The 25,780-nt window shown below is 43.2% G+C and overlaps 1 protein-coding gene across 4 annotated transcripts in view; it reads left to right on the top strand.

Annotated features, from left to right (window-relative positions):
- The window catches only part of SEMA6A (semaphorin 6A), a 134,288-nt gene that overhangs the window by 96,782 nt on the left and 11,726 nt on the right, over positions 1–25,780 (top strand). For 2 of the 4 annotated variants that reach the window (XM_030316975.1, XM_030316998.1), the window contains 9 exons: positions 623–754; positions 2,954–3,109; positions 4,601–4,777; positions 5,103–5,243; positions 5,329–5,409; positions 8,042–8,100; positions 10,331–10,351; positions 10,488–10,538; positions 16,216–16,380. In XM_030316975.1, the coding sequence (XP_030172835.1) occupies positions 623–754; positions 2,954–3,109; positions 4,601–4,777; positions 5,103–5,243; positions 5,329–5,409; positions 8,042–8,100; positions 10,331–10,351; positions 10,488–10,538; positions 16,216–16,380 (983 nt within the window). The remainder of the gene's footprint in view (positions 1–622; positions 755–2,953; positions 3,110–4,600; positions 4,778–5,102; positions 5,244–5,328; positions 5,410–8,041; positions 8,101–10,330; positions 10,352–10,487; positions 10,539–16,215; positions 16,381–25,780) is intronic. The other 2 variants (XM_030316982.1, XM_030316991.1) reach the window with 2 other exon arrangements.

The raw sequence follows: 25,780 nt of genomic DNA, 5'->3' as shown, positions 1-25,780 counted from the left end.
AGTGGCAAGGAAGGAGGCAATTATAGGTAGAGATTACCGCCATTATTATTTAGCACTTAATAGAGCACTTTATTTGCAAAATGTTCATGCTTTAGAGACTTAAATTGCTTACTCTCATGCAAATAAATAGGAAGTAAAAATTGAAACCAACAGTGACTAACATAAAATAAGCATGTTTTCCCCACACATACGTTCTCACTGTCCTTGGCTGGAGAAACCAAATTCAGAGAAGCAGTATGTGGACAATGCACCAATATTAGAGATGAAGAATGTTTTCCAAAGATTTTCTCTTTGGGTTAGTGACTTGAAAATTCCGGGAATTCATGAACCTTCTAAACTACCAGTTCTAAACAAATGCGGTTCCCAAGGCCATACAAACATGTAGGGGTCTTTTTTTCTCTCTGAGTTTGCTGCAACCAGTCCTTTCTTTAAGGCCACGGATGCAAATGTGATTCAGAGAAACATTCGTTTTATATACTGGGATCCTTTACATTCACAGTGATCAGGGTGTGAACTTTAAATTCCAACCGCCAGAAACAGGGAAGTTGCTCTGTAGTATGTTTTCCAAGCTGCACGCATTAACTGTTGTGAGAGGAACACTGTATGAAATGTTCTGTTACAGCATCCCTGGGTCTGCAGTTTGTGCCTATGACATGCTTGACATCGCCAATGTGTTCACTGGGAGGTTCAAAGAACAGAAGTCTCCAGATTCCACTTGGACACCAGTTCCTGATGAAAGAGTGCCCAAACCCAGGTACGTGTAAATATTTATACGACTGTTTTGAACTGCAAGAAATGGGCAGCTTGGTCCCAGACAATGAACATCTTAAGAACTGCCTACCAGCGCCTTCCATGCTGGCCACGGCGATACAACTACCAGAGCAACAGAAAGATCTATCAGGCCATTTGCCTTCATCCCCTTAACCCATTCAATGACACTAGTCTTTTGCTTAACCTCTACCTCTGTGGCTTATCCAAGGTCATCCTAGGCTGATGGGAAGCATCTGGCCCAGCCAGCCCCACTGGCATGTGGCTGAGGAAACTGAGGCTCAGAGAGTTAGTGTATTGTGCAAGTTCACAGACTTGCGTGATCATTTGCACTACTCCACCCTTCTTCCCTTCCCTTCCACACAGACCCATGTCTCTGCACTCTAATAAAATGCAGACTATAAACGGTGATCCCTGGAGTTTGTGACCAGGCTGGATGGGAGCTGAGTCCAGGACTCCAGGGCAACGGCAGATAGAGACCAGTGAGTGCCTTGTTTTATCAGGTTTTCCCTAGTCTACCAGGTTCTAATCTGTTTTGGATCCAGACACAGTGCATATCCCTCCACCGTAACATGCCCCCAAATCGCTTTTGTGGGGAACATGTTGTCCCGAGACCACACGGAGACCTCCTGGTCCTATGTAACCTCCATCAAATGTTCATACTAAATCAGCTAGTTCATTCTCTCCCACCCAGACAGGATGAAACTTCACCCCCCCCCAACCCCGTGCCTGCCCTCATCATGTGGCACATGCTTCAAAATTTCATTACAACATTTGGCATCTAAGTTCCATAGAAACATCCTGTGCATCTGGCTTCCTCCATGGAATTGGTGTGCCTCTGCAAAGAAGCCCAATATCTAAACCTTTTGGTTTCCAACTCTCTCCTCCAACCTCCAGTCACCACCCCCACCATACATACACACACACACACACACACAAAGTAGCCCACTTCATCCAATCGAGCGGACTCAGATAACATGAACCACTAAACCCAGGGGAGAAACCTCTGAAGTTCATGCATCTTCATCACCTGAATTATCCGGGGTGTGTATATGCTCTGTTACCCACGGAGAGCAGACTACGTGCAGAAAGCACACTCTGGCAACCTCAGAAAGATTCGCTAAGTCCCTGCCTGGCATTGTGTAGCTACTTTCTAGATAAGCAGGAAGGGGAGCTAAGTTTGAGGAATGACGGTTCAGGGAGTCCTTAAATAACAGGGTCTCCTCGGTGCATAGAGACGGCGACAGCCAGCCATCACCAGGATACATAAACTTTGATTTTCTACCGGTGGCAATGTGTTTCTCCCCGCCCTTCCACGTGCTTTCTCCCTCCTCTTGCCGACATCAGGATGGTCTCGTGGAGCTGGCTTGGTCAGTGCCACAAAAGAGCGTGCACGTGAGGCCAGATCACGCCAGTGTTGTCAAGGTTTAGTTTTACTCTCCGGAACCCACAGGCAGAGCAGGGCTGTGGACAAGGGCTGTGGTCAGTGTTTCCCTGACCTGACTTTACTACGTTGTCCCTTGACTCCCGAGACCACAGAGTTTCTTGTAGCAATGAATTTCCACTGTCATTGCTCAAAAATAAAGAAATGACCTTTCAGGAGACAATCTTCAGTGTAACTGGCTTTTCATATACTTGCCCAACTCAAACAAAAAATGAAAACAGTAAAAACAAAACCCACCCGTTCTCTGACCCCCAGGTAATGAGAGAGGGTGAGGTGGAGCCCTGCTGGTATATACTGCTGCCTGGCGGCTTTATGAATGCCTTTGTTTTTGACATTTGTGGAAGTGTCAGCTAATTCTCTCTTTGTGTGGAACAAATGCCTCAAGAACTTCCAGCAGGGCTTTAGGACAGGTAGAGCAGTCTCTGGCACAGGTGCAAAGCACATACTTCCTCACTTGTTTTAAGCTCCCATCACTGTTTATGAGGTTTGTTTGTGCTTCTGGGGGGAAGCCAAGCTGCCCCCAGCTGATGCTGAACTGCCCTGGCTGGAGCTTCTCTATGGAATGAGGAGGCGGCAGGGAGAAAATCCAAGCATATTTTTTTGGTGGCATTCTGCATTGTTCAACTTCCTCTTCTCAGCCTACGGTACATTCTCCTGCGTGCCAGATGCTTAGGGAAGCAGTTCATTCAAAGAATTTGCCATAAGGCACGAAATAAGCTCCCTCCCTTTGTCTCTTTTTAGGCCAGGTTGCTGTGCTGGCTCATCATCCTTAGAAAAATATGCAACCTCCAATGAGTTTCCTGATGATACCCTGAACTTCATCAAAACGCACCCACTCATGGATGAGGCTGTGCCTTCCGTCATCAACAGGCCATGGTTCCTGAGGACGATGGTCAGGTGGGTGTCAAGCAAATCATGTCCTAAGTGGATCTTTCCCTACTCTGTCCCATGCTCATAAAACCTATCAGTGGATCATGATTTGAAATGCCACAAACATCTTCTGTTATCCTGGGCATTGATTCAGCTGTGAAAGGCTGGCCAGTTGGGTGCCTGCCACAAAACCCCCATAACCACATTCCCAGTGGGTAGAGTTTTGATATTTTCAGGCTAACTGGACACATGCCAGCGATTAGACGTAACGAAAATATCTCCTTCCGGGTTAGCCTATTCTGTGCAAAAGCAGAGAAGCAGTGAAGGAGAACCAGTCAATGGCTGTGGATACCTGTTTGGTTGGACATGGTTGCAAAACATGCTCCAGATTCCATCGGAGTATTGCCCCTGGGTTGTTAGCTGTCAGGCCAGGGATGAACGGCACACTTGGACAAGAATGATGGTGTGAGGGATTCATACTGCACCATTTGTAACCTCAAGTGGTGGCCAGAAGAGAGGGGATAGTTGACTAGAAATCTGTGATAGCGTCAAATACTCCTTCTTGTAATTTAGACCTTATTTCCAAATGATCCAGCAGGATTTCCCAAGTACCACCCTGCAGTGGCCGTCATCAAACAAAATGTCATTCAACCCTACCACCGTTTTTACTTTAAGTAGGCTCCATGCCCAACGTGAGGCTCAAACTCATGACCCTGAGATCAAGAGTCGTGCACCCAACTGGCTGAGCCAGCCAGGGGTCCCACCACCATTTTTAAACAGTGATTTTACTGAAAGATATTAGAGTATTACAATGGCTCTTGCCCATAAAATGAAAACTGTGGTATATAACTTGCAGGAGGGTTCATGTTTTCTGGTTTCTGCCATGGTGCTTGGCACAGATCAGTATCCGTGGCATGGTGAACAGCTGAGAGGTACCAGAGAAAGATGATGCCCTTTACCTTTGGCTTTAAGTGGACCTTGTTTGGCTTGTACATCCTCATATCAATTAATGGTGTCATCAGCACCCTACCTGCCCATCCTTCAGAACTGTCAGCCCCTCTACACACACTTGGAAAGCTTTCCAGTCTGACATTTCGTTGACAAGGCTTTGCACCTCCAAGGAAGAGTATGGAAAACTGGTAGCCGTGCTCTTCTCTTCCATGTTAACTGAAATGTTAAATGAGTTCCATTATCATTTCTTCCCCTCTTCACGGGACACATCAGCCTTTCCCTGGTGCTCATGGAAGAGATAATTGCTGAGTGGTTTCAGATGGTTGGGCTGTCTCTTTGCTCTGTAACTTGGCCTCCGCAAATGCATACCTCCTTCCTCCCCTTGGAGCCACACTAATGCTCCACATATGGAAATAAAGGACCAGAACAGCTTGAGAACATTATCTATATGCATACATTTTTCTTGAGGTCATTACTAGAAAGCGAAGTCACAACTGTTTGAAGTGGAAAAGGGGACCCCTGAATGACAGACCAACAAAGATAAAAACTGTGATCCTGTCATCTTAGATACCGCCTGACCAAAATTGCAGTGGACAGTGCTGCTGGGCCCTATCAGAATCACACTGTGGTTTTCCTGGGATCAGAGAAGGGGATCATCTTGAAGTTCTTGGCCAGGATAGGAAACAGTGGTTTCCTAAATGACAGCCTTTTCCTGGAGGAGATGAGCGTTTACAACCCTGAAAAGTACGTAGACTGTTGGGCTCTTTCTTAGTCATTCTTTGTCACTGTGATCCTTTTCATTCAAAGGAAAATCTGAGAAGAGCAGACTTCAGTTGTCTAAGCCTTTAGGAGGCTTTTAGTATTGTTTGGGGGGGAAAAAAGCATTATTTTTCTCTTTACCAATAAATGTGCGTTTATATAGAGACACACCACACAGGGCTAGGGAGGGGGGCATCTTTAGGATCTGTTTCACCTTCAGTGAGATCAGATTAAGGGATCACCTTGTGGGCCGGGAGGCGGGGTGGCCAGAAAAAGAGAACTGACTCATGATCCTACCTTATAAAATCAGGTGCAGCTACGATGGGGTAGAGGACAAGAGGATTATGGGCATGCAACTAGACAAAGCCAGCAGTTCTCTGTACGTTGCATTCTCCACCTGTGTGATAAAGCTTCCCCTGGGCCGCTGTGAACGACACGGGAAGTGTAAAAAGTATGTATTTTGCCTCCCCGACCATGAGAGGGCACGGTGTTCAGAGGGGAGTCCGGAGTAGCTCATGGTCATCTTTTTCCTGCAGAACCTGTATCGCCTCCAGAGACCCATACTGTGGGTGGGTAAAGGAAGGAGGTTCCTGTGCCCATCTGTCACCCAGCAGCAGGTAAGGAACCGGAGGTGTGGAAAAGCGTAAAGTGACCCCCAGCCGCGGTGCGTTCTAGATGTACGATTGACTGTGCTCTCGCACGCCGCTGCCATTCAGCCTTCTGTGCACAGACCTCATCAGTGGGGCTGCTGGCGGTCCTCCTGCCTCTCCCCATTTCATGCAACACCCCGCCATCACATGTGGCAGATTTCCGATTGATTAATCACCCATCCTCAGACTGATTAAAAACACAGAGAAACGAAACACTGTGGGCTTCTAAGTATTCCCTGGAGAGCGGGACAAGAAGATGCACGCCTTGATCACTGCAGCATAAGAGCAGCAGAGAAAAGGAGCAGGAGGGTACCAATTAGATTAGTGCTGCGGTTTGCCCAGCCACAGCAAAAGTGACTCCTCTAATTGACCATGCAGGGCCGAGAAGAGCTCACGGAGCATTTGTTAAGCGACGCATTTGTACTGCAAGTATGGCATATGCATCCAATAACCCATTCTCTTGCACTGAGGAACAGTTGACCGTATTACTCGTTAAGGAGCCAATCAATTCTTGGCAGCTCTCCAACAGATCAGCTAGATCGGGCCAGCCTATCGCACCTGTGATTTGGGTGCTTAAAATTGTTACCCTGACTTTAAGGGCTTGAATGGCATTAGTTAAAAGGTTTCTTTTCGTTATTTTAGTGGATGTGAAATCCAGTGCACGTCTTTTGACAAGTTATGGCAACTCAAGGAAGGTGCCATACGGCAGGACAGTTCTGTCTTAGCCATTCCGTCACGTTCCCCAGGTCTTCATGGCACTCTGGACCTCTTCTCCTATCTCAGAATAGCTAGACAGACAGGAGGGCACATCTGATGACCGCCACAGGCAAAATTTGAGGGAAAGTATTCCCACAAGCAGAGCCAATGATAATTGTGAAGTCTGACTTGGAAATCTGACTAATGTGAAGGGTCGACTCACTATGTATCACTGTATCAGCTCCACAAGTAGCAATATTGACATACTAGAGCTTTGTATCTTTTCATGGGGACCCTCGAAATGAAGGAGAAAAGATCTCAAAGCACAGGAGGGGAAGCTAACAAATGACCTGTCTCCTTTCTACATTCAAGGTGTGACCAAAGGTAGTAAGACTGACTTTTAAAAATCATTTTTAAGTCAGGGCGCCTAGGTGGCTCAGTCGTTGGTCGTCCGACTTCGGCTCAGGTCATGATTTCATGGTTCGTGGGTTTGAGCCCTGTATCGGGTTCTATGCTGACAGCTTGGAACCTGGAGCCTGCTTCAGACTCTGGGTCTCCCTCTTTCTCTGCCCCTCCCCTGCTCACGCTCTATCTTTCTCTTTCTCTCAAAAATAAATAAATATTAAAATATATATGTATTTTTTAACCTGGGTGGCTTAGTCAGTCAAGCCTCTGACTCTTGATTTCAGCTCAGATTACGATCTCATGGTTCATGAGATCGAGCCCCCAGGTCGGGCTCCAGGACGGGCATGCAGCCTACTTGGGATTCTCTCTCTACCTCTCTCTCTCTGCCTCTCCCCTGCTCACGTGTGCATGCTCTCTCTCTCTCTCTCTCTCTCTCTCTCTCTCAAAACAAACTTTTAAAAATATCACTTTTAAGTCAATATGTGAATGCCAAAATTGTTCCCTTAAGGATTTACATATATATTTCATTGCTTAAAACATGGTGGAACTCTCCTTGAAGAGTGGTCTTCAGGGACTGATGAATACTGGCTTTCACTACCACTAAAATCCTTATCCTTTGAATATGAATTTGATTTTTAACATAGAAAAAAAAAACACTGGAAAACAAACATGGTGTATTATTAGATCAAGGTGTGACTTTTAAGATACTTTTCCTATATGGTCCATAAAATAAACTCTAAAGGCAGCTGCAAAACAGAGTTTCAATTACGTCGTGAGAGGCGGTACAGAGTTCTCCCCCAAAAGGACAGTTCTCCCATGGATGATTCCAGTGTGCTTGTTTTAAAAATCAAAATATATATATTAAGATTGGTCTTGTTATAAAGCTCCTTCAGCCCGACGGGGACCAAGGAGACTTGAAAGAAAAGTCAGCATGAGGGTAATACTCCAGAGTCACAGGGCCACAGAGTCTCAGGTGGTCTCAGCCAAATGTACCACAATGTCCCATCCCCTCAAGGGAGCTCTGTACCCACCAGCCAGTTGTTCCTTTGAACACTTTCTCATATAGGTTATTTCTGGGCAAGGAAATAAAGGTCTAGGAAGGCAGTGCTGGGGTCAAACAAAAAGTACAGAGCAAAAGACCTTTTCTTTTTTTTAATTTAGAGACTTCTGTATCACTTATAAAGAGTTATGTTGACATTTAAACTTTTTAAACGCTTAAGAGATGCTCAATCTGTAAAAGAAGGATATAAATAATCTGCAAACTAATTAACTCCCTGAATAATATCAGAATTAACTGCTCAAACCATGGAGAGTCACAGAAGACTCATTTCTGTAAACTTCGGAGACAAATTTTCAAGCTGTTATCTACTTCTTGTTTCTGCACCTGCTGCTCAAGTTATCAAACTGTGCTGGTTTCTTTAGTGAAACTTCAGACTCATTCTGGAGTAACGACTCATGATGTTGAATTTGTTTCTTTCTCCCTTTTTTTTTTTTTAAGACTGACTTTTGAACAGGACATAGAACGTGGCAACACAGATGGCCTGGGAGACTGTCACAGTAAGTAAAGCTTTTTATCCACGCACATCTTGGTGCAAAGACCCTTTTATCGGACGGCCTAGAAACGTCACCCCACATGTGGCCCTAGTGCGGCTGGCACTAAAATATGCATAAGTAACAGAAATCATCTTCTACACATCAAATCAAGGAAACAGCGTGTTATGAAGCCAGTGTTGTCGATGTCGTTGCTACAAATGCTGGCGCCTATTCCACGGTTACAGTGCTGTGGAACAAATTCACTCTAGAGGATAGTAATTATAGCAGAGCAGTAAGTTAGATCAACATTTCCATTAAAAAACTAGTTTCAAAAAAACGTGTTTTTACCCCGTAATTTTTAACTAAATAATAAAAAGATTGATTGCTATACTCTAGCTTTTTAATTGAATGGGAGTGTTTTGTTCTTCTTGAACTTATCGACTAACAAAAGTAATTATTTTTCTAATGAGATTTATGTCTATTACCATTTGCAGTAAAGAAAATTTTCAGAAAGAACCCACTCAAGTAAAGGGTGACTCAAAATAACCTTTTTATAGGAATTAACCTTTTATGCTTAGCCCCAAGTTCATTTCCAAAATTATTAAATGGTAACATTTTAGTTGGAACTTAGTATAAAAGGTCCTGGTCAAATGTCTGCCCAGTTGTCCTGCGATCTGATTAGTATGGGTATTCTCCTGAAAATGTTTATTCATGCTAATTTAGAGAAGAATGCCATTCTCTTAGAAAATACTTAGTTTGCAGTGTTTTAAATCTTTGAGCCATAAGTACTGAAATTTCTGACTCTAAGGTACCATTCAACTTTCTACCGTATCTTTTTTTGGAGATCAACTATAACCAAAGAGGGCTATGGGCATCCTCATCTCCAAATTTTTTGCTGTATTTATTTTGTTTCCAAATATTCAATATTGGCAAAAGCTTCTTCTAATGTCTCAAACACAGAATTTATTGAGTTCAGAAATCAACACGGGAGACAGTGGCATCACCAAAAGATCTGTGTTACTTGTGTGCAGTGAGACAGTTTGAGGTTTGATCAGTGGATCTCAATCACATTGGTGCCTCATGGCTCCATTTTCAGGGAAACAAGTTTCGGTTTGTGCATGTGTCTATGTGAGCGAACTTAAATTAGCTGACTTCAGTGAATAATTTGCTTCATATTTTTAGGATCTGGTGGTATAGGCATCTGTAGAAAATAGGAGAGTCAACGGGAACTGAATAACTAAACACGTGAGAAATGTGAAAATGGTTGTTAACTGTCTCTATCACGTGTCCACAACACCAGTAGGGCTCACACCGCATGTGTGTGTTCGGGCCAAGGAACCCACGGAAGCCTCTGTATCTAACACGGGGGAGATCCTCAGGCCCCAAGCCAGCGATTTACTCTTCAGTCTCAGTGTTCAAGCCTCCGTGTTTTCGTGTGCTTCCTAACCTTGAACTCTATTACCGGTGCAACATTTAGGGTGCCGGCTTAGGGCAGGAGGTACACTTGACCTTCTGCTGCCTTTCCTAGTGGCTTCTCTGCTCTTTGTGCTCCTGCTGGAGCATGACCTGCTTCTATGAGACACATCTATTCACACAGAGGCATGCAGAGGGTTCAGATAACTGGTGCACGGTGACTCTTGAACAGGATTGTAAAGGGAAATGGGGGAATCATGAAGAGTTGGTGTCAGAGTCTGGGTAGCAAGCAAGCTAAATGAGCCAGCGATAAGACCCAGACACATGCACATGTGTGCGTTGCCTATACGTGTATATGAGTATTTTTATTTTTGTTTTTAATTTCCCAATGAAAACCTATGATGAATTCAGAACATTGTGATACTGGACAGTTCCTTACAGCATGGTCGAGAGGATGAAATGAGAGAGAATATAAAGAAAACTGTTTTGCAAGTGTGGTCCGAGTGTCACTTATTTCGCCCACATACACACCCCACTGTACAGAGTAAGGCACATAGAATGGCGGTTCCCATTGTTTCTACAAACTCTTGCTTTTTCTTTGAGTCTTGAAAACAAAGGCAGTGACTCTGAGGAAACTCACTCGGAAAAGAGAGAGGAGGGTATGAAATCGGACCCAGTACGAAGCGTCTTGTATTACAAGCAGAAATTAAAAAGCATTTACTTAGTAGTGGGGATCATATGTTAGCATAATTCTGTATAAGCTCATTCCTACTTACGATGTAAGTCACACTAAGCATAGTGTTACACATTAAGTAACCTTCTCCTCCCTTTTGTCTTCCAGATTCCTTCGTGGCCCTGAATGGTAAGGAAGATATTACTCATGATTTAATATCGATGGAAATCTATGTGGGAAATCCTCTTCCACTAATCCTCTTGAGTGTTTTCAAACCTTAGGTTTCTTTTTTAATTAATTTTTTATCCTCATTATTTTTTTATAGACATTTCAACTCCTCTTCCAGATCATGAAATGTCTTACAACACAGTATATGGTCAGTTTATAGATTTTTTTTTTTTTTTTTTGTAATTTTAAACCACTCATCCTGTGGTAGTTTATAGTTTTCATCCCTAAACATCACGGACCAGATTCTTTGTTACTTCAGGAGCCCAATTCACTAAAATTATTTCTTAATTTCACAGTGCTTCAAAAATCACTCTATGAGAGACAACTGACGTATGAGACTGGTTCCTACATTTTTAATCCACATAACATGAAATTTGCCAACCTTAGGGAATTCGGTGAATATGTTTAATGAGTTCTTGAGGGAGAAGTAATTGTTTTTGGACACAAATTTATCCAAGATAAAAGAACAGTGCTTGTAACTAATAGGCTGTAGCTCTTGACTGGTAAGAATACCATTCCCTAAAATGCTGACTTTCAGGGCAGTAACCTCTGCAGGGGAAAAAAAATCTAGACATCATGCAGACACCAGCCCTTACTAGGCAAACCTTTCCAATATCACATGGAAATTAGCCATCGAAATTTAAGTTCACAAAGAGTATGACTATTTAGACATATTTTCAGTGACAGTTCTTCAGAATGTATATAGGGAGGAGTGGTGTGGGGGGAATGATGTGCAAACAGGATTCCTCCCGTTGTTTCCACTCTGAAATACACACTGTATTAAACAAAGCCATGAAGTCCATAAATAAAACATTCTGAGTTCTTTAGAAGACAACTTTAGAAGTGCACCACTGCCATTCTCAGAGTTCTCCCTAATGTTTGCGAGGATAAACCATTCGTGTGTTTTTTAATGTTTATTTATTTTGAGAAAAAAAGACCGAGCGTGAGTGGAGGAGAGAGAGGTAGAGAGAGCGAGAGAGAATCCCCAGCAGGTTCTGTTGTGTCAGCGCAGAGCCCTATGTGGGGCTCAATCTAACGAACCTCAAGATCATGACCCGAGCTGAAAGCAAAAGTTGGAGGCCTAACCGACTAAGCCACCCAGGCACCCCCGTGTGCTTTTGCAATATAATATGAAAAACACGTGTGATGGTAGATTTAATAAGCTTTGCATTATAATGGGGACCTAAGAGTTTCACAGATGCACATTTTATAGTTTTTGTGTTAAAAATGTGTAACAATTACAGTTCTAGGATGGTGTTTGTAGAGGTAATAAAGGAAGGGGGAAACAGGGAAAGAAAAGAGAGCAAGGCAGGTTTAGAATCTGAAGAAATAGTTCAAAATAAACAAACGTGTTTAATAACGCTACGTCCACTCTTCCTCTCTGTGTCTAATTGGCGTAAATAAAAAGCCTCTTTGAAAGTACTAAAGACCGTGTAGTCCTAAATGAGCTAGCTGTGCAGTTATGGAAAACAATGCCTGGTTTCTCCTTCCTGTTCTCCTGGTGGAGGGAGGCAGTGGGGAGCAGACGAGTCCACAGAATTCATCCACCTTTAGCCTTCTCTCATCTGTGACTCAAGCCAGTATACTGAAGACCAGCGACGAAGAAAAATTTCTCAGGTGGCAGATGTCATCTAGCTTAGCTCGCCCGTCAACAAGAGAACCCACTTAGCATCTACTCTCCTCCAATATCATACTCTGCAATCACTTCCTGTAATTGAATAATCTTTATCAGATATTGAGAAATCCAGGTCTTAAGTCTAATTGAACCAGCAACCTCCCTAGCATTCATCAACTGGACAAAGGCCAATTTTAACTCCCAGGTAATTTCTCATATAAGAAAGAATAATCAAACCATGGGATGCTTTTTGTGAACAAAAATCACTCTCCAATCTATGCTTCTCTCTTATTTCCTTTACAAAAGGAAAGGAACTTACTAATTCCTCCATATTAACACATGAGGCCTGTTTGTCCTCAGCTCTTGATCAGTGATTTCTGTGATGAAACTAAAGAAGAGCTGGACTTTTCCTTAATGATCCAGTCCGTTTTAGGCTAATTCCATCCAGTGTTAAGTGGTTAGATGATTGACCGCCAAAATGAGAACTCATCCAGACAGTACTTACGAAAGAAAACACAGAGACTTTCTTTTCACAAACTATTGTAAGAAATGCTTACTTTGCCGTTAGAAAACCTAGAATAGATTTAATTCACTCAGCAAATATGTGTTGAGTGCCTTCTGTGGTGCCAGGCACTGGACTAGACACTGTATTTCTCCCATCAAAGGAGGGACCAATGGGGCGCCTGGGTGGCTCAGTCAGTTAAGCGTCCAACTTTGGCTCAGGTCACGATCTTGTGGTTCGCTAATTCGAGCCCCGTGTCGGGCTCTGTGCTGACAGCTCAGAGCCTGCAGCCTGCTTCAGATTCTGTGTCTCCCTCTCTCTCTCTCTGCCCCTTGCCCGCTCACACTGTCACTGTCTCTCTCACTCCCTCTCTCTCAAAAATAAACAAACATTAAAAAAAGTTGTTTTTTAAAAAGGAAGGACCAAATTACTATTTTTATCTGCATGGATATAGACTAGGAAGCCAACCACAAAGTCCAAAATACACCCACTGTTTCCAGCTGTGTCCTTTGCATGTCCCCATAAAATGTTCAGGGGCTGAGTGCAGGTTCATAAAGAGAGCCACAAAACTCGAACTGCCTAACCCAGAAAAAGGAATCATTACAATAAACCATGCAAACTCTCCGCTTGGCAAAAGTTCTGTGCAACACCAGTTACATATGTGAGAACCCCCTTTTTAGTGAATTGGACCCTGACTATTTTCCTTCTTTCTCCCTTTCTTGTATTGATTTAATGTCTCTTGTTTTGTGTCTAATTGGCTGCAGTCATTGTTAATAAGTTATAGTAGTTTGAAGGGTCTCTAACCTCTGGAATCACAAAGACTTGTAGATATAGAGAAACAATATGATGCATATTAAAGTTAACTTCTAAAATCTATCTATTTTATTATATATTATAAGAATAATATATCAGGGGCACCTGGCTGGCACAGTCAGTAGAGCGTGCAACTCTGGATCCTCAGGGTCGTGAGTTCGAGCCCAACACTGGGTGGAGAGCTTACTTCAAAAAAAAAAAAAAAAAGAAGAAGAAGAAGAAGAGGAAGAAGATGTCATGAGGTCCACTGGTTAAAATATGACCTTTCACAGTGGATTAACAAGACAAAATTATAGGTTCCAAACCTACTGACTTGTAATACCGTATCTACAAATGACTGCCTATTTTTGTAGCATGATTTTGGTTGCAGAGACCCTTAATGAATGCACAAAAAATTATATAGCCTGTAGCGTCAGACGTTAAAAAGGAAGACAAGTGATTTCCTTTTAACGTGTTTAAGTTTAGAGAAGTAGCAATACTAATACACCTCTTTGATTTCAAACTAAGGACTGCTGTTTAATGATGCTTTTACAAGGCAGTCCTAAAACTTTTGAGAATTTCTTTGACTCTGATTCACCAGTGGCACGTGTTACCTGTCCTCACGCATAAGTTCCAAAGAATACAAACCTCATGCTGCTCGACTTTTTTTTTTTTTAATTTTGAGTATATCGGATGCATGGTTTCTCTAGATTTACATATAGAAAATGGGGATGTGGTGGGTATTAGACTAACGCTTCAGCCATAGGAAGGAGCTGATTTCTCACATTTGTGTAAAGCATTTTCCTACCTAACTACCATCTGGTCCACATTAATTTCCTCTCATAGCCATAGCTTTCCATTACCAATGAGTTTTCCATGTATTTGCAGCATATGGTCCAGGAAATCTTTCAACGGAGAATGTGTCCCTTAGGCATATATTTCCCCTAGATTACCGTATTAAGAAATGTTCTCCCTAAACCATACTTAGGGCATTACCATAAAATTGCCCCTTGAACACAGTTAAATTGAAAGTACTCAAAATGCATATCAATTCAGGTAAAAGAAATTCTTGCTACTTGGAGAAAAGGGTTTGTTTGGTTTTTTTTTTCCTTCCCGCCTTTCTAACTCCCTACAAAGCAATGTCTCATTGTTTGCTTATGCTGGGTGCTGAATGCTCTCTTAGGCTGGCCATGTATTTTGTTAGAGCGGTGCAGAATTCAAGAGTAGAAAACGGAGGCTACATTTTAGACCTCAGTATAAGCGAAAAAGAAATAAAAGAAATTCTGTATTTCCAAGTCCAGGTTAATTTCCCTACCTCTCTGTTCTCTTATCAGCACTGAGATGAGAAGCAAAACCCAGATGTAAAAAAATAAAAATTAAAAAAATAAAGTCTAGGTGCAGGCATTCCTGAGTTTGAAATGAACATGTTCTTAACAGTTGGATATAAACCAGACTTTGTGCAACAAAGCTGATGTCTGAGGCTGGGCAGAAGCCAAACAAACTCTACATAGAAAGCGGTTTCTTAAATGTTGCTCAAGTTCTGTGGTGGCATTTAAGGGTGGTGCTTCCAGAGAAATCAATATAGCTTAGGTGAGCCACCTAGCTTCCCTGCTTCTTCCCCGCCATCTTTCGAACAAAATGTTGCCTGTCGTGTGCAGTATTAAATTCTCCTGGGAATCCAACTTCCCATGCTAACTGTAAAACAGAAGAATGCAGAGTATTGCTCATTCTAATCTTTCTTTCTGGTCACCAGTATTTTATTGAACACATACGTGGTGATCGCAGCCCAAGGCTGGAACCACTTGTGAATCCACCCTACCTTCTACCAGAGGCACCGGTTACAAATTCGCAGTAGTTGCCTTGATATCTTTTTAAACATTGTTCAAGAGGCTGCTGTAGGTAAGACAGTTTCATAGACTCTACTCGGAAATCACAGAGAGGTAAAGTTTTCTTTCTCTGAGAGAGAACAGGTAGTGGGGCTTCTTGAAATCATCGTGACAGTTTATACCAGAGCACCTGGTGCCACTTGTATTTAGCCTTGTGGCATGATGAAAGGAAAGCAGAGGAATGTGTTCACAGGAAAAATCCAGAGTGTCGGCCCAAACTCCCAACCTGGCCATTCTTTTTCTGATGTTTTCCTGTGGTAGGCTACTCTGGATCCCCAAAAGCTCTCCCTTTCTAATCTGAATCACGTCAGTAAGTGTGGCCTCAAGAACAACCTTTACGAGGTAGGAGTCATGAGACCGTGAAACTGGCTTTGCTGGAATGACACACAAAAGGCACAGCCAGAGCAACAAGGGGCGGCTGACGCTGCCATCCCAGGGAACCCGTGGTGGAGGCAGGCGGGCACTTCTCTCAGAAATAGGAAGTTTATGAGGCCGAGTCGAAGCTAAAAACCAGACACACCCTCCGTGAGAAAGGCTCAGGACAGCGGCGCTGTTTGTAACACTACCATGCACCTGCCCCGCCAGTCACACATGGTGACCCCCCAGAGCAGACCCGTCCCACCTTGATCAGTGCTGAGGGAAGACCAAAGCCGGACACTAGGACTTCTTGAGCGTGTTCTGTGTGTCCGACACTGCTGGGTGCTTTCACCACCATGTCGCTTCTATCCTCCCAACGCGGGGAGGGAAGCAACATGCCCACTTGCCGTACAAGGAAAAGGAAGGCCCGGAGAGATTGAGGGAGTCTCCCAGGCTCACCCAGAGAGCAGCCCAGATAGGATCTGGCCTTCATCCTCTAACAGCCAGGGCAGGGAGTCTCCTGCTAAACCCCAACCCCTCAAGCCTGTTCTTTCTCAGGCCGTCTCCTTTCAGGCTTACTGCCGGCTCGGGTGTCCCGCTCTTGGCCTCTGTGCCGAGGGAATGTGGGGGTCTCCGCTGATGCTCTCCCTAACTGTATTTATGATGAAAACAGGGCACTCCAGTTCCCTCTTGCCCAGCACCACCACGTCGGATGCAGCGGCTCAAGAGGGGTATGAGTCTAGGGCGGGAAAGCTGGACTGGAAGGACCTGCTGCACTCACCCGACAGCACAGACTCTTTGGGGGCGGTGTCTTCCCGTAATCACCAAGACCAGAAGGGTAAGGCCTTGGAAATGCCTCTTCCTCGGTGGGGAGAGGGAGGGAAAAGTGAGGAGGGCTGTGTAACTGCTTCCAGCTGAGCCACAGCAGCATCTCAGGCACCCCCAGCACACGATGCTCCCAAGCTTCCTCAAAAAACACCTCTCTGCACCAGGCTCGATCCTAAATTATACCCCCAGCGAGGAGAAACCACACAAAACAAATAACACATCCTTCTGAGCTTCCTCCATCCCAAAGGGGAGCAGCTTGGCCCAGTGCAGATCCTCCCCCCACCCCGGCTCCTCTGAGCTCAGGCCTCAACGCTGGGTCCTCTTCTCCCATTCCCTAACTGGATGGAATGCAGGGCCGGCCCCGGCATGTGCGTGTCATCAAAGTAAAGGCCCGTTTTAATGGGTGAGTGGAGAAATAGCAGGGCAGAGCCTTTTCTGGCTGGTGGCATCTCTCACTCGCACGTGGTGCTGAATTTGAATAGAGCCGCGGTCCTGCAATGTACTGTAATTGCCCTTTGAGGACAACAGCTAAGACAAAAATATGTTATTTAATCAAGCAGAATTGCTATGCATTTAAAATGGAAAGGAAGCTGCACTCAATGAAAGGGACTCTACTGTGAACTGTCCTAAATTCTCCCCTGCTTTCTTTGCTCAACTAGAGACAGGAAATGTCCTCTTCTTTTCTCGCCAGTGGCTGCTTCTGGTAACACATCCTACTTTAGCTGCAGCTGCAACCAAAGAGGCCTTTACTTGTCCAAAAAACAGTCTTGTAAATCAGAGACTGAAAAGCCCAGTTATGTTGCGAGCTGTTTCCCCTCATTCAGAATTGTTCACTTCTATATGTTTTCAAGGGTTTCATCCAAGCAAGGGTTTGAGTCTCAAGGACGGACCAGCCATGGTGACCCTTTGGAAGACCGTCTGTCATGTCCTCCCTCAGGGTTTTCTCTATACGTATTTCCATCTTGACTTTTAGATGATGTTTTCCAGGCCGACTCACATGCTCAATTTTCACCCTCTTTTTTGCAACTCACGTCGTGAGAGTGCCATACGCTCTGCTGCTCTACGTGCTAAAAAGTGAAGACTGTAGCCCTTTTAATTTGTGCTCAAGTACGTTCCCATAATCACTTTGATTATTCTTCTATAACTTTTCATATTCCCTGCCCCAAATCTTAAAAACAGCAGCTTCTGTCTCAGCAGCCTCTTGAAGTTGGAGGCATCCCTCCCTTTACCATTCCCTAGAAAGCGCCAGGCTCCTCAGTGGTGGCACAGAACTATCACATCAGGCCACGAGCCCTAGCATGTGCCATTATTTGTTATGTGTGGCTCCAGATCGCAGATGTGGGAGTCTTGGCCGAGTTCTCAAGAAGAGACGGCTCTGTAAAATTGCTTCGTGTTTGCCCACTGCCAACTTTCTGAAAAACCAAACGGCCTTTCCAGTAAAGCATTAAATATGTCAGCCAAATATCTAGCTGTTGGTTACAATCATTTCCTCTTCACTTCACTGAGACGGGTGGCATGAATCTTCTCCAATCGTTAACTCCCCCAAGGGATGGAGGTTATCAAAGAGTCCAATTAACACTTTGACAGATCATTTTAAAATTCGGCATTGTTCATTCTCTTGGGTCTTATTATGAATATTGACAAAGCTGGAAGCAGTCTACAAATTGTCAGACAATGGTGGCAGAGGTGATTGCATGGGTGTTTAACATGATCACTGTTCTTGTGCTATTAACTCCTTGCCTTGCCCTGTCAAATTCGAATTTGGTTTTTGACAATTGATTATGTATTTGATGGGGCAATGACAACGGGTTGTTATGCAGAAAAAAAATTTTTTTTAATGTAGCTTAATGTTCCTTTTACCATGATTTTTATGATTTTAATTTCCATTTTGCTCTGAATTGTTTTTCTGTTTTAATGTTCACGATTTATTTCAAACTTCTGTTCTGTTTTGCCAAGCACTGTGTGGTTGGACTTGGTGATGGCGTTCCTCTGTTGGAAAAGTCCAGTTTCTTTTCTGACTCATTATGACGTCCCTTAGCCTGGCCCAATCTGTGATCTCCTCGCTTCTTCTCATTCCCTGATGTGGGTGCCTTAATGATGTCACATCCGTGTGTGCAGCATCTCCTGGGATGCGAGGGTTTCCTGGGTTTTGCGAGGGCCTCTGGCAGGTGCTCTTTTCACTGGGTCAATTGTCTCATGGGAATGTGACATTTGCGTGCCCCAGCTTTAGGAGCTAAATATACTCTGGAATTGTTTCTAAAATATCACACATTTCCCCGCTAAGCAGAAAATGTGTCCCGCTCACCAGCTAGCTAAGGAGTCAAGTGTCCCATGCCTTTTTTATTCTGGCTGAATAAAGGCCAGTGAGCAAAGGAGCCCACAGCTCTGCTCTGCAGACATGGTGAACACCACTGGGCTGGTCCCGCTCTGCCCCACCTCATCCTCCAAAAGATGCTGCATTTCCAGAGTATGTTTGCTTGCTGTTTTCTTTCTTTTCCTCGCTGTGTCTTTCGTCCTGATTTAATCCTGTGCGTCCCTCACATTCTGTCAAAGCACCAATCCTCACCTTGCAATCTAACCCCCTTCTGCTACCATTGTTCTCAGCCTCCCCCTTTCAAAATAATAGACCCAAGCCCTCTCTCTGCCCTTCTGTGGAATGTTCCAAGGCTCTTTCCTTCTACACTGTAAGTAGCATTCTGAGGCTGTATGTACACATACAGGCATACTAACAAAGCGTGAGAAGAGGCCTGTGAGGCTCGGAGAAGCATTATCACAGAAAATGAAGTAATTTTCTCTCTCAGTAACTGGCCTTGCCCTTCATTACCCTACTGGCCTTGTCTAATGTCTCTTGTCCTTACTGCTTTTCTTTAAAATTGCCTGATATCTTTCAAGCCCTAGATTCATTAGTAAAAACACAGCCAACTGCACTGTTTTATCTCTGGGTCCCTAGATGTCTGGAGCCGCTAGAGCCAGCCCTTTAATCACCAAGTTGATAAATTGGATGCAGCCCTGGCTACTTCTTTCTTGGTTTTGCCACATTTAAAAATATATATTATTTATTCATCTTATAACCATTGAGGTGGTAATGAGTAGTTACAAAGGGGCTCTAATTACATATGAATAAGAAAGAAAATCCACTTTATTTTTAGATCTGGCTTGTCTCCCCCCACCTCCCTTTCCACAGCAAAAGAAATAAGAGCTTTCTTTTTTAGGTTAGGCAATACTGAAAATTAATAGCCACTCTTGTGCCTCTTGTTTCTGACCAATAGTAATAATACTATAAAACCTTATTTCCAAGAAGACTGGAAGATACGTGAGGGAATTAGCCATGTACCGATCTGCCAAGAAAGCTGTGTAGCGTCAATATAATATGTAAATGCTGACCACTGGTGTTAGGTCCCAAGAATAAATCAGAACAGAAGGAAATCCCCTACTTCAGACTTGCGAGAGTTCTCGTGCGCTGTCAGAAAACAGATAAAATGGTCAATCTATACAGAGATGTTCCCATTTGAGTGGAAATGCCAGCACTGTCGTATGCTTATATATTTCGGTATACCTTTAAAGTGAGATGTCACCAATTACATTTAGTCAAGAGGATACACTCACTGCAGACAAGAAAAAGATGTAGAAATAGAATTTAAATTTGAGATCAAATGAATAATTTAAACCAAAACATACAGTAGATGCTGAGTGTGTTTTAATCAATGTACAAGCTATCTGTGTGAGCAATTTTACTTGGGGAAATAATATTACAGTTAGATACATAAAGTATGATGAGGAGTATATTGCCCACCCTTCCTAACAATCCTGAATAGAATTTATTTTCTTTTTAAAAAAAATTTTTTAACATTTATTTTTGAGAGACAGAGAGAGAGAGAGCATGAGCAGGGGAGGGGGAGAGAGAGAGGGGGGGAGACACAGAATCCAAAGCAGGCTCCTGGTTCTGAGCTGTTTGTTAGCACAGAGCCCGACACGAGGCTCTAACTCACAAACTGCAAGACAGTGACCTGAGCTGAAGTCGGACGCCTAACCGACTGAGCCACCCGGGCGCCCCCCTGAATAGAATTTTCTAAAATCACAGAGTTTATCAACAATTCCTCCAACGCAGGGTCACCTACAGCAGTAGGGCCCCCCCAAGTAGGACATGCGGCACCTTGCAAGAGATGATTTAGGTGCCTCTGGCGATCCTGGCATTTGAGAGTACTGAATCCTGTGGAAGAAGGTCACATCACACCCTTTTTGTTTCTCTTTCAGTCTTCTGGGTTAGGTTGAGGAAGAAGTCTGTTTGAGGCTCTATCATTAACAACTCCCTTAATGTGCTACTCTCCTGCTTTGACAAGAAAAAAACAGGCTTTCGGCTAGGGGCTTCACCAGGCAGCTGTAGCTAGCTGGAATTAACACTGTTTTGCTTTTAATTACTTTTTTATGGTTACTTCCTATCTATGAAAAGTGACGTGCTTTTTTTTTCCCATTTGTGATAATGATATAAAGTTTCTATCTGAAATCTATTTTAAAGGTAATTTAAATAAAATACTAAGTAAACACGAATGCAGGAAGTGTAGGGATATAAAAATACTAAGCAAAGAGTATGGTCGGTGAGTCTCACTGGAATCACTGAAATTGTGGTACTGTAGTTGCCTGACTAAGCTTTGGGTAACTCTGGCCCAGGGCAATTATAGGAGCCCGGTGAGGATTAAACTCGCTTCTGCCTTTGGAAGGACAAGATGTAGAACCACCACGTTGCCAATGGCTGGGCTCTGAGTGCTGCAATGATACGATCCGGTGCTCTTCCAACTACTGAGCTCTCTGAGTGGGGATGAGAAGTTTGGCCAAGTAGTTGTTTAGAGCAAAATGGATTTAGACTAAAAGGAAATCACTCATTCTAGCCTTGTTAAGCGTCTGGTGAGACTTTAGACCAGCAGTGAGCGCCCGAGTGATGCTTGCAGTGAGTTATTCCCCAAGTTGTGGCCTAGGGAGAGCTGAGCTTCAGCATTTCTGCTGCCAGTCTCCTTTTCTGAATTGGAAAGGACCCGTGCATGATACAGTGTGTTCCCCTGACCTGGCAATAACCTACCCTTGACCCTTTTTTCCCTGTGCTCTCATTCAAACTCTACCTATTCTGACTCTCAACCCCTCAGAGGTAGGCCTTCCTCATTAACAAGTTGAGAAATCCAGTTTGGGGTGAGTATTGTAGATACCAGAGCCTGGCCTTGAGTGCCCTTGCATTTTAACAACCTCCAATGCTTCAAATCTAATGGATTGGGGAATTTCAAGGGCCCCAGTTCTCTCAATGGGGTAAGTTATTTCTTGGCTCCTATCAAGTCTTATGTAGGTGATCTTATATATGGGGAAAAGTATCACTGATGACAACAGTAAAGGAAGAAAAACAAGCTTCTCTTCTTTGCCTGACTCCTCAACTTGGGCCAGATTTTCTCTGCCATTTCCTCAGTAACATTACCATAACAAAAATGTTTTCTGAGGCGTCTCAAGCAAAATTTATTACTGGCTCCATAGCACAGTGTTGGACGCCAGTAAGGAGTGAGAGGCTACACGAGAGATAGACACGGTTCCCATCCAAGAACCAGTGGACTGCCAGACAAAGCGTGCACACACACACACACACACACACATCAAAGTGCATCCAGAAAGCCTCTCCGATCACCACTGCCTGTGTGAGCAAGGCAAAAGTGTGCGCGGCAGGCTTTAGAAGAAAATATCAGACAACTGAAGACAGCTTGGCTGATGTCAAGGAACTTAGCCCTTGATAAAGGTTTCTCAGCCCCTTTTCTTTAGCCCTTCCCTTCAACCTGCCACTTGACGGGAAGGGGGCAGGGGATGGGGGGGCGGGGAGTGAGGTATGTTTGGTACAGGATTCATATTCTAAGGTTTGAGGAAATGCTGCCCAAGTCAGGCTTTTTTGACCAGCTTGAGCTTTATTTCAAAAAGACCTAGCCTGTGGTAATTTGCATAGCTCTTATTAGTAAAACCTATAGTACCACAGTCATTTTTAAATGTGACGGGAGGGCAGTCTCTGAGAATTCAGAGAAAAGGGCTCAGTCTGATGGGGAAGCCTACGAGCGAGCAGGCAGGGGCAAGAGGGTTCAGCTCCCAGCCCACACTCCATGACTGACTGCACCGGTGGGAATGGGCATGCTCACAGCCCAGGGACACGATGCGGACAGGGAACTGCCCACCGTTTATCCAACAACCATTCTGAATTCAAGTTCACTTACATCTGTTTTTGAATGCTACAGGAAAACTAGCCTTCAAAGTTCATAACACGTTTCTGAGTTGCTATTGCTGCTGATGATGAAAAAACAAGATACAATTCTTGAAATTCAGTCCATTAGTATTTCAATTTGTAAATGGCACTATACCCACCCCATAAAGGTTTAGTATCATTTTTATTACTCTCTGTTAAACTATTGTAATCTCCAAGGTGGAGATGGGTCTAAAGAATGTTTGTGGGACATTATTTAGCAGTGACTGAGTAGGGTTACCAGATAAAATACAGAATTCCTAGTTCAATTTCAGATAAGCCAATGATTTTTACGTAATTATGTCCAATGGATTGCATGAGACATTCTTATACTAAAACGTTATTGTTTAGCTGAAGTTGAAATTTAACCAGATGTTCTGTATACTACCTGGCTATCCTATTCAAAGAGACCGCTGATAATTTGACTTCAGTGAATATATATATCTAATCTCTAGATTACGACTATCCTCTAACTCTTAGAAAACCTAGAATAACCTTTATAAGAGAAATTAAAATTTTCATTCTGTGAAAAATATTATTAGATATAATTTCAGAGAATTATCACCAGAAGTTACAAACATGTTTGAAATGTGATAGATTTAAAATTAAAAGATTATCACTGGAAAACAGACTTTCAAATGCTACTTTTAACTGAGAAAGGCTCAGAAAACAAACTGTTCCTAAACAGGGGCATAGTTAAAACTATTATTTTATTATTATTATTATTTATATGCTTCTCTGTATTTAAAAAAAATTTTTTTAAGTTTATTTATTTTTGATAGACAGAGTACAAGTGGGGGAGGGGCAGAGAGAGAGGGAGACACAGAATCCAAAGCAGGTTCCAGGCTCCGAGCTGTCAGCACAGAGCCCCATGCAGGGCTCGAACTCATGAACTGTGAGATCATGACCTGAACCGAAGTCAGATGCTTAACCAACTAAGCCACCCAAGAGCCCCCAAACTATTGATTCTTTCTAATTCTATTGAACCTCAGGTTTTTATCAACTATAACAGTTGATGTTAACCATATGTATTTTTTTTAATTATATGGCTGCTTTTGTTTTCCATTTCCATGGCGTTAGAGGAAATTAACTGGAATTCAGAAAGCACCAGAAAATATGTTTAATAATGGTGACAACAGCTCCAGTCTCAAAGAAAGGCAAACCAAAAACCTTAATTTCTTTCTTCATACGTTCAACAGACATTCAGCTAATGGTGCTATCTATAAAATGAGTGTTACATTGGATACTGATCTGAATTCGACGTATGTCCTCAACTCAAGGAGATTATAGTTTTTCAGGGGGGCACATGCAGGTCACCTCCTGGCTAGCCAGTGGGGCAAAAGTGAAGTCTGAGAGTAAGAGAGGTAAAGGAAAGAGGGGCCAGTAGAGTTCTGAGAGTGGATTAAGAGAGACATAACTCAGATCCAAGTTCGGGGCTAGAGAAAGGCCTTGTAAAGTATTAAAGGATAAAAGGGAGAAGAAGGACATTTCAAGCTCAGTAAGTGACATGACCAGGACATGAAGTTAGGCAAGTAGAGAGTGTAATGAATGATAAAGAGACAAGTGATGTGCTGTGACCAAAGTGAGAGAGTCTACAGAGTCCAGAATGGAAATTGAAATGGTGGTCTGGAGCCTTAAAAGTCATGCTAAGGGGGTTGGGCTCTAGCTACAGGCAACGTTGGGGGAGGAAGATGGATGAGCGGGGAAAAGGGATGAAAGGAGGGTGAGAGGGAGAGAAAGGTAGAGATCAAGAGGACGACAGACAAATAATAAAGGGATCACTCAACAGTATTAGGTTATTAGTTACACATACACAGTAAGTTTGGGAATTGGAATTTTGCATTCGTTTTGGATCTAACATGTCTATTTCTACACATCGTTGGCATTTACCTCGTAGATGTTCCTTGCCAAGCAAAGAGCTCTATCCTAGGTAAAGCCCCCAGCAAGCTGAACTCCAAATCTGGGCTTCTCTGCCTCTTTCATGAAAAACTTGGTTGCACATGGCACAGAGTTTTCACCCAGATCAGACTTTGAAACTGTGGGGGGGAAAGGGGGGGACCTGAGAAAGAATGATAACTCAGGAGCCACCATTTATTTTCACTATATTTAATACTTCTCCATCACCTACCAGAAAAGGAATCCATTTGTAGTCTCTGGCTTTCCTTTGAATAACTGAGGAAAGCAGTATAGTAAGAGGGTCAGGCACTGAGCTTCCCCACAGGTGATGTGGAAGTTTCCATGTAGCATGTGCTGGGGAGGAGGGCACGGACTGGGAAGCCCGTGTGGAAGGCTCGAATTGTACTTGCAGCAGTGTAGGCAGGGACGGAGATTTGATCTAATTAATTCTGTATCCTCCTGACAACTTGCTGAATTTATCTAAGGTCTTGATGAGATTATTGTGGAAAGGGTAGAAGAAGAAAAAAAAAGTTAAATGTCAGCCATGTAGAAAGGTGTTTCATCTCCCTGCCTGCCTGAATCTGCACGCCAATATTTGAATTCTCCTTTTCTAAAGATCCCAACTAAAACTTTTTTTTTTTTAACCTAACATCCATTGTCTCAAAAAAATGAAGGGCTTAAATTATGATTCTGGAGACTTGAATTTTTTCTTCTAAAATCAGCAACTTAAACCTTAGGGCATTTAAAAAACCAATTCACGTCCTAGAGGTGCTTCTTACCTTTAATCTGTAGCCACTTTTCAAGCCACATCACCCTTGACACGAATTCATTTTACCCCCACCCTTTCCCCTCAATCTTTTTCCATTCTCTCCTATCTTTTGCACAAAAACACGCACAATGGCAAAGTTTTCTGACAGCTTAATGGAACTTTCAAGGACTACAGGGACTAAGTTAGGCATGATCTTATTAACTGAACATCTGGAGTCGTTAAAAATTTGCTCTTTAACTGGTTCAACTGCATGGTGTTCATCTAAAATTTGTTTTGTCCTAACAATAAAATGGTAAAGAGTCCATCTGTATTTTGGATCACGTGTAATAATGGAAACATAATATTAGCTTTATCTCAAAACTTACTGATAGCCTCATGTCCCAGAGTTTAAAAGTAAACAGACCCACGCCCCCCCCCCCCAAAAAAATGCTTGTTCCAAGTTTCACTTTGCAAACCTCACTGCTCCATAGACAAAGTGGTCCAGTA

This window comes from Lynx canadensis, chromosome A1, assembly GCF_007474595.2.
Source record: "Lynx canadensis isolate LIC74 chromosome A1, mLynCan4.pri.v2, whole genome shotgun sequence".
Classification (NCBI taxonomy): domain Eukaryota; kingdom Metazoa; phylum Chordata; class Mammalia; order Carnivora; family Felidae; genus Lynx; species Lynx canadensis.
This window is presented reverse-complemented; position numbering and strand designations above follow the sequence as displayed.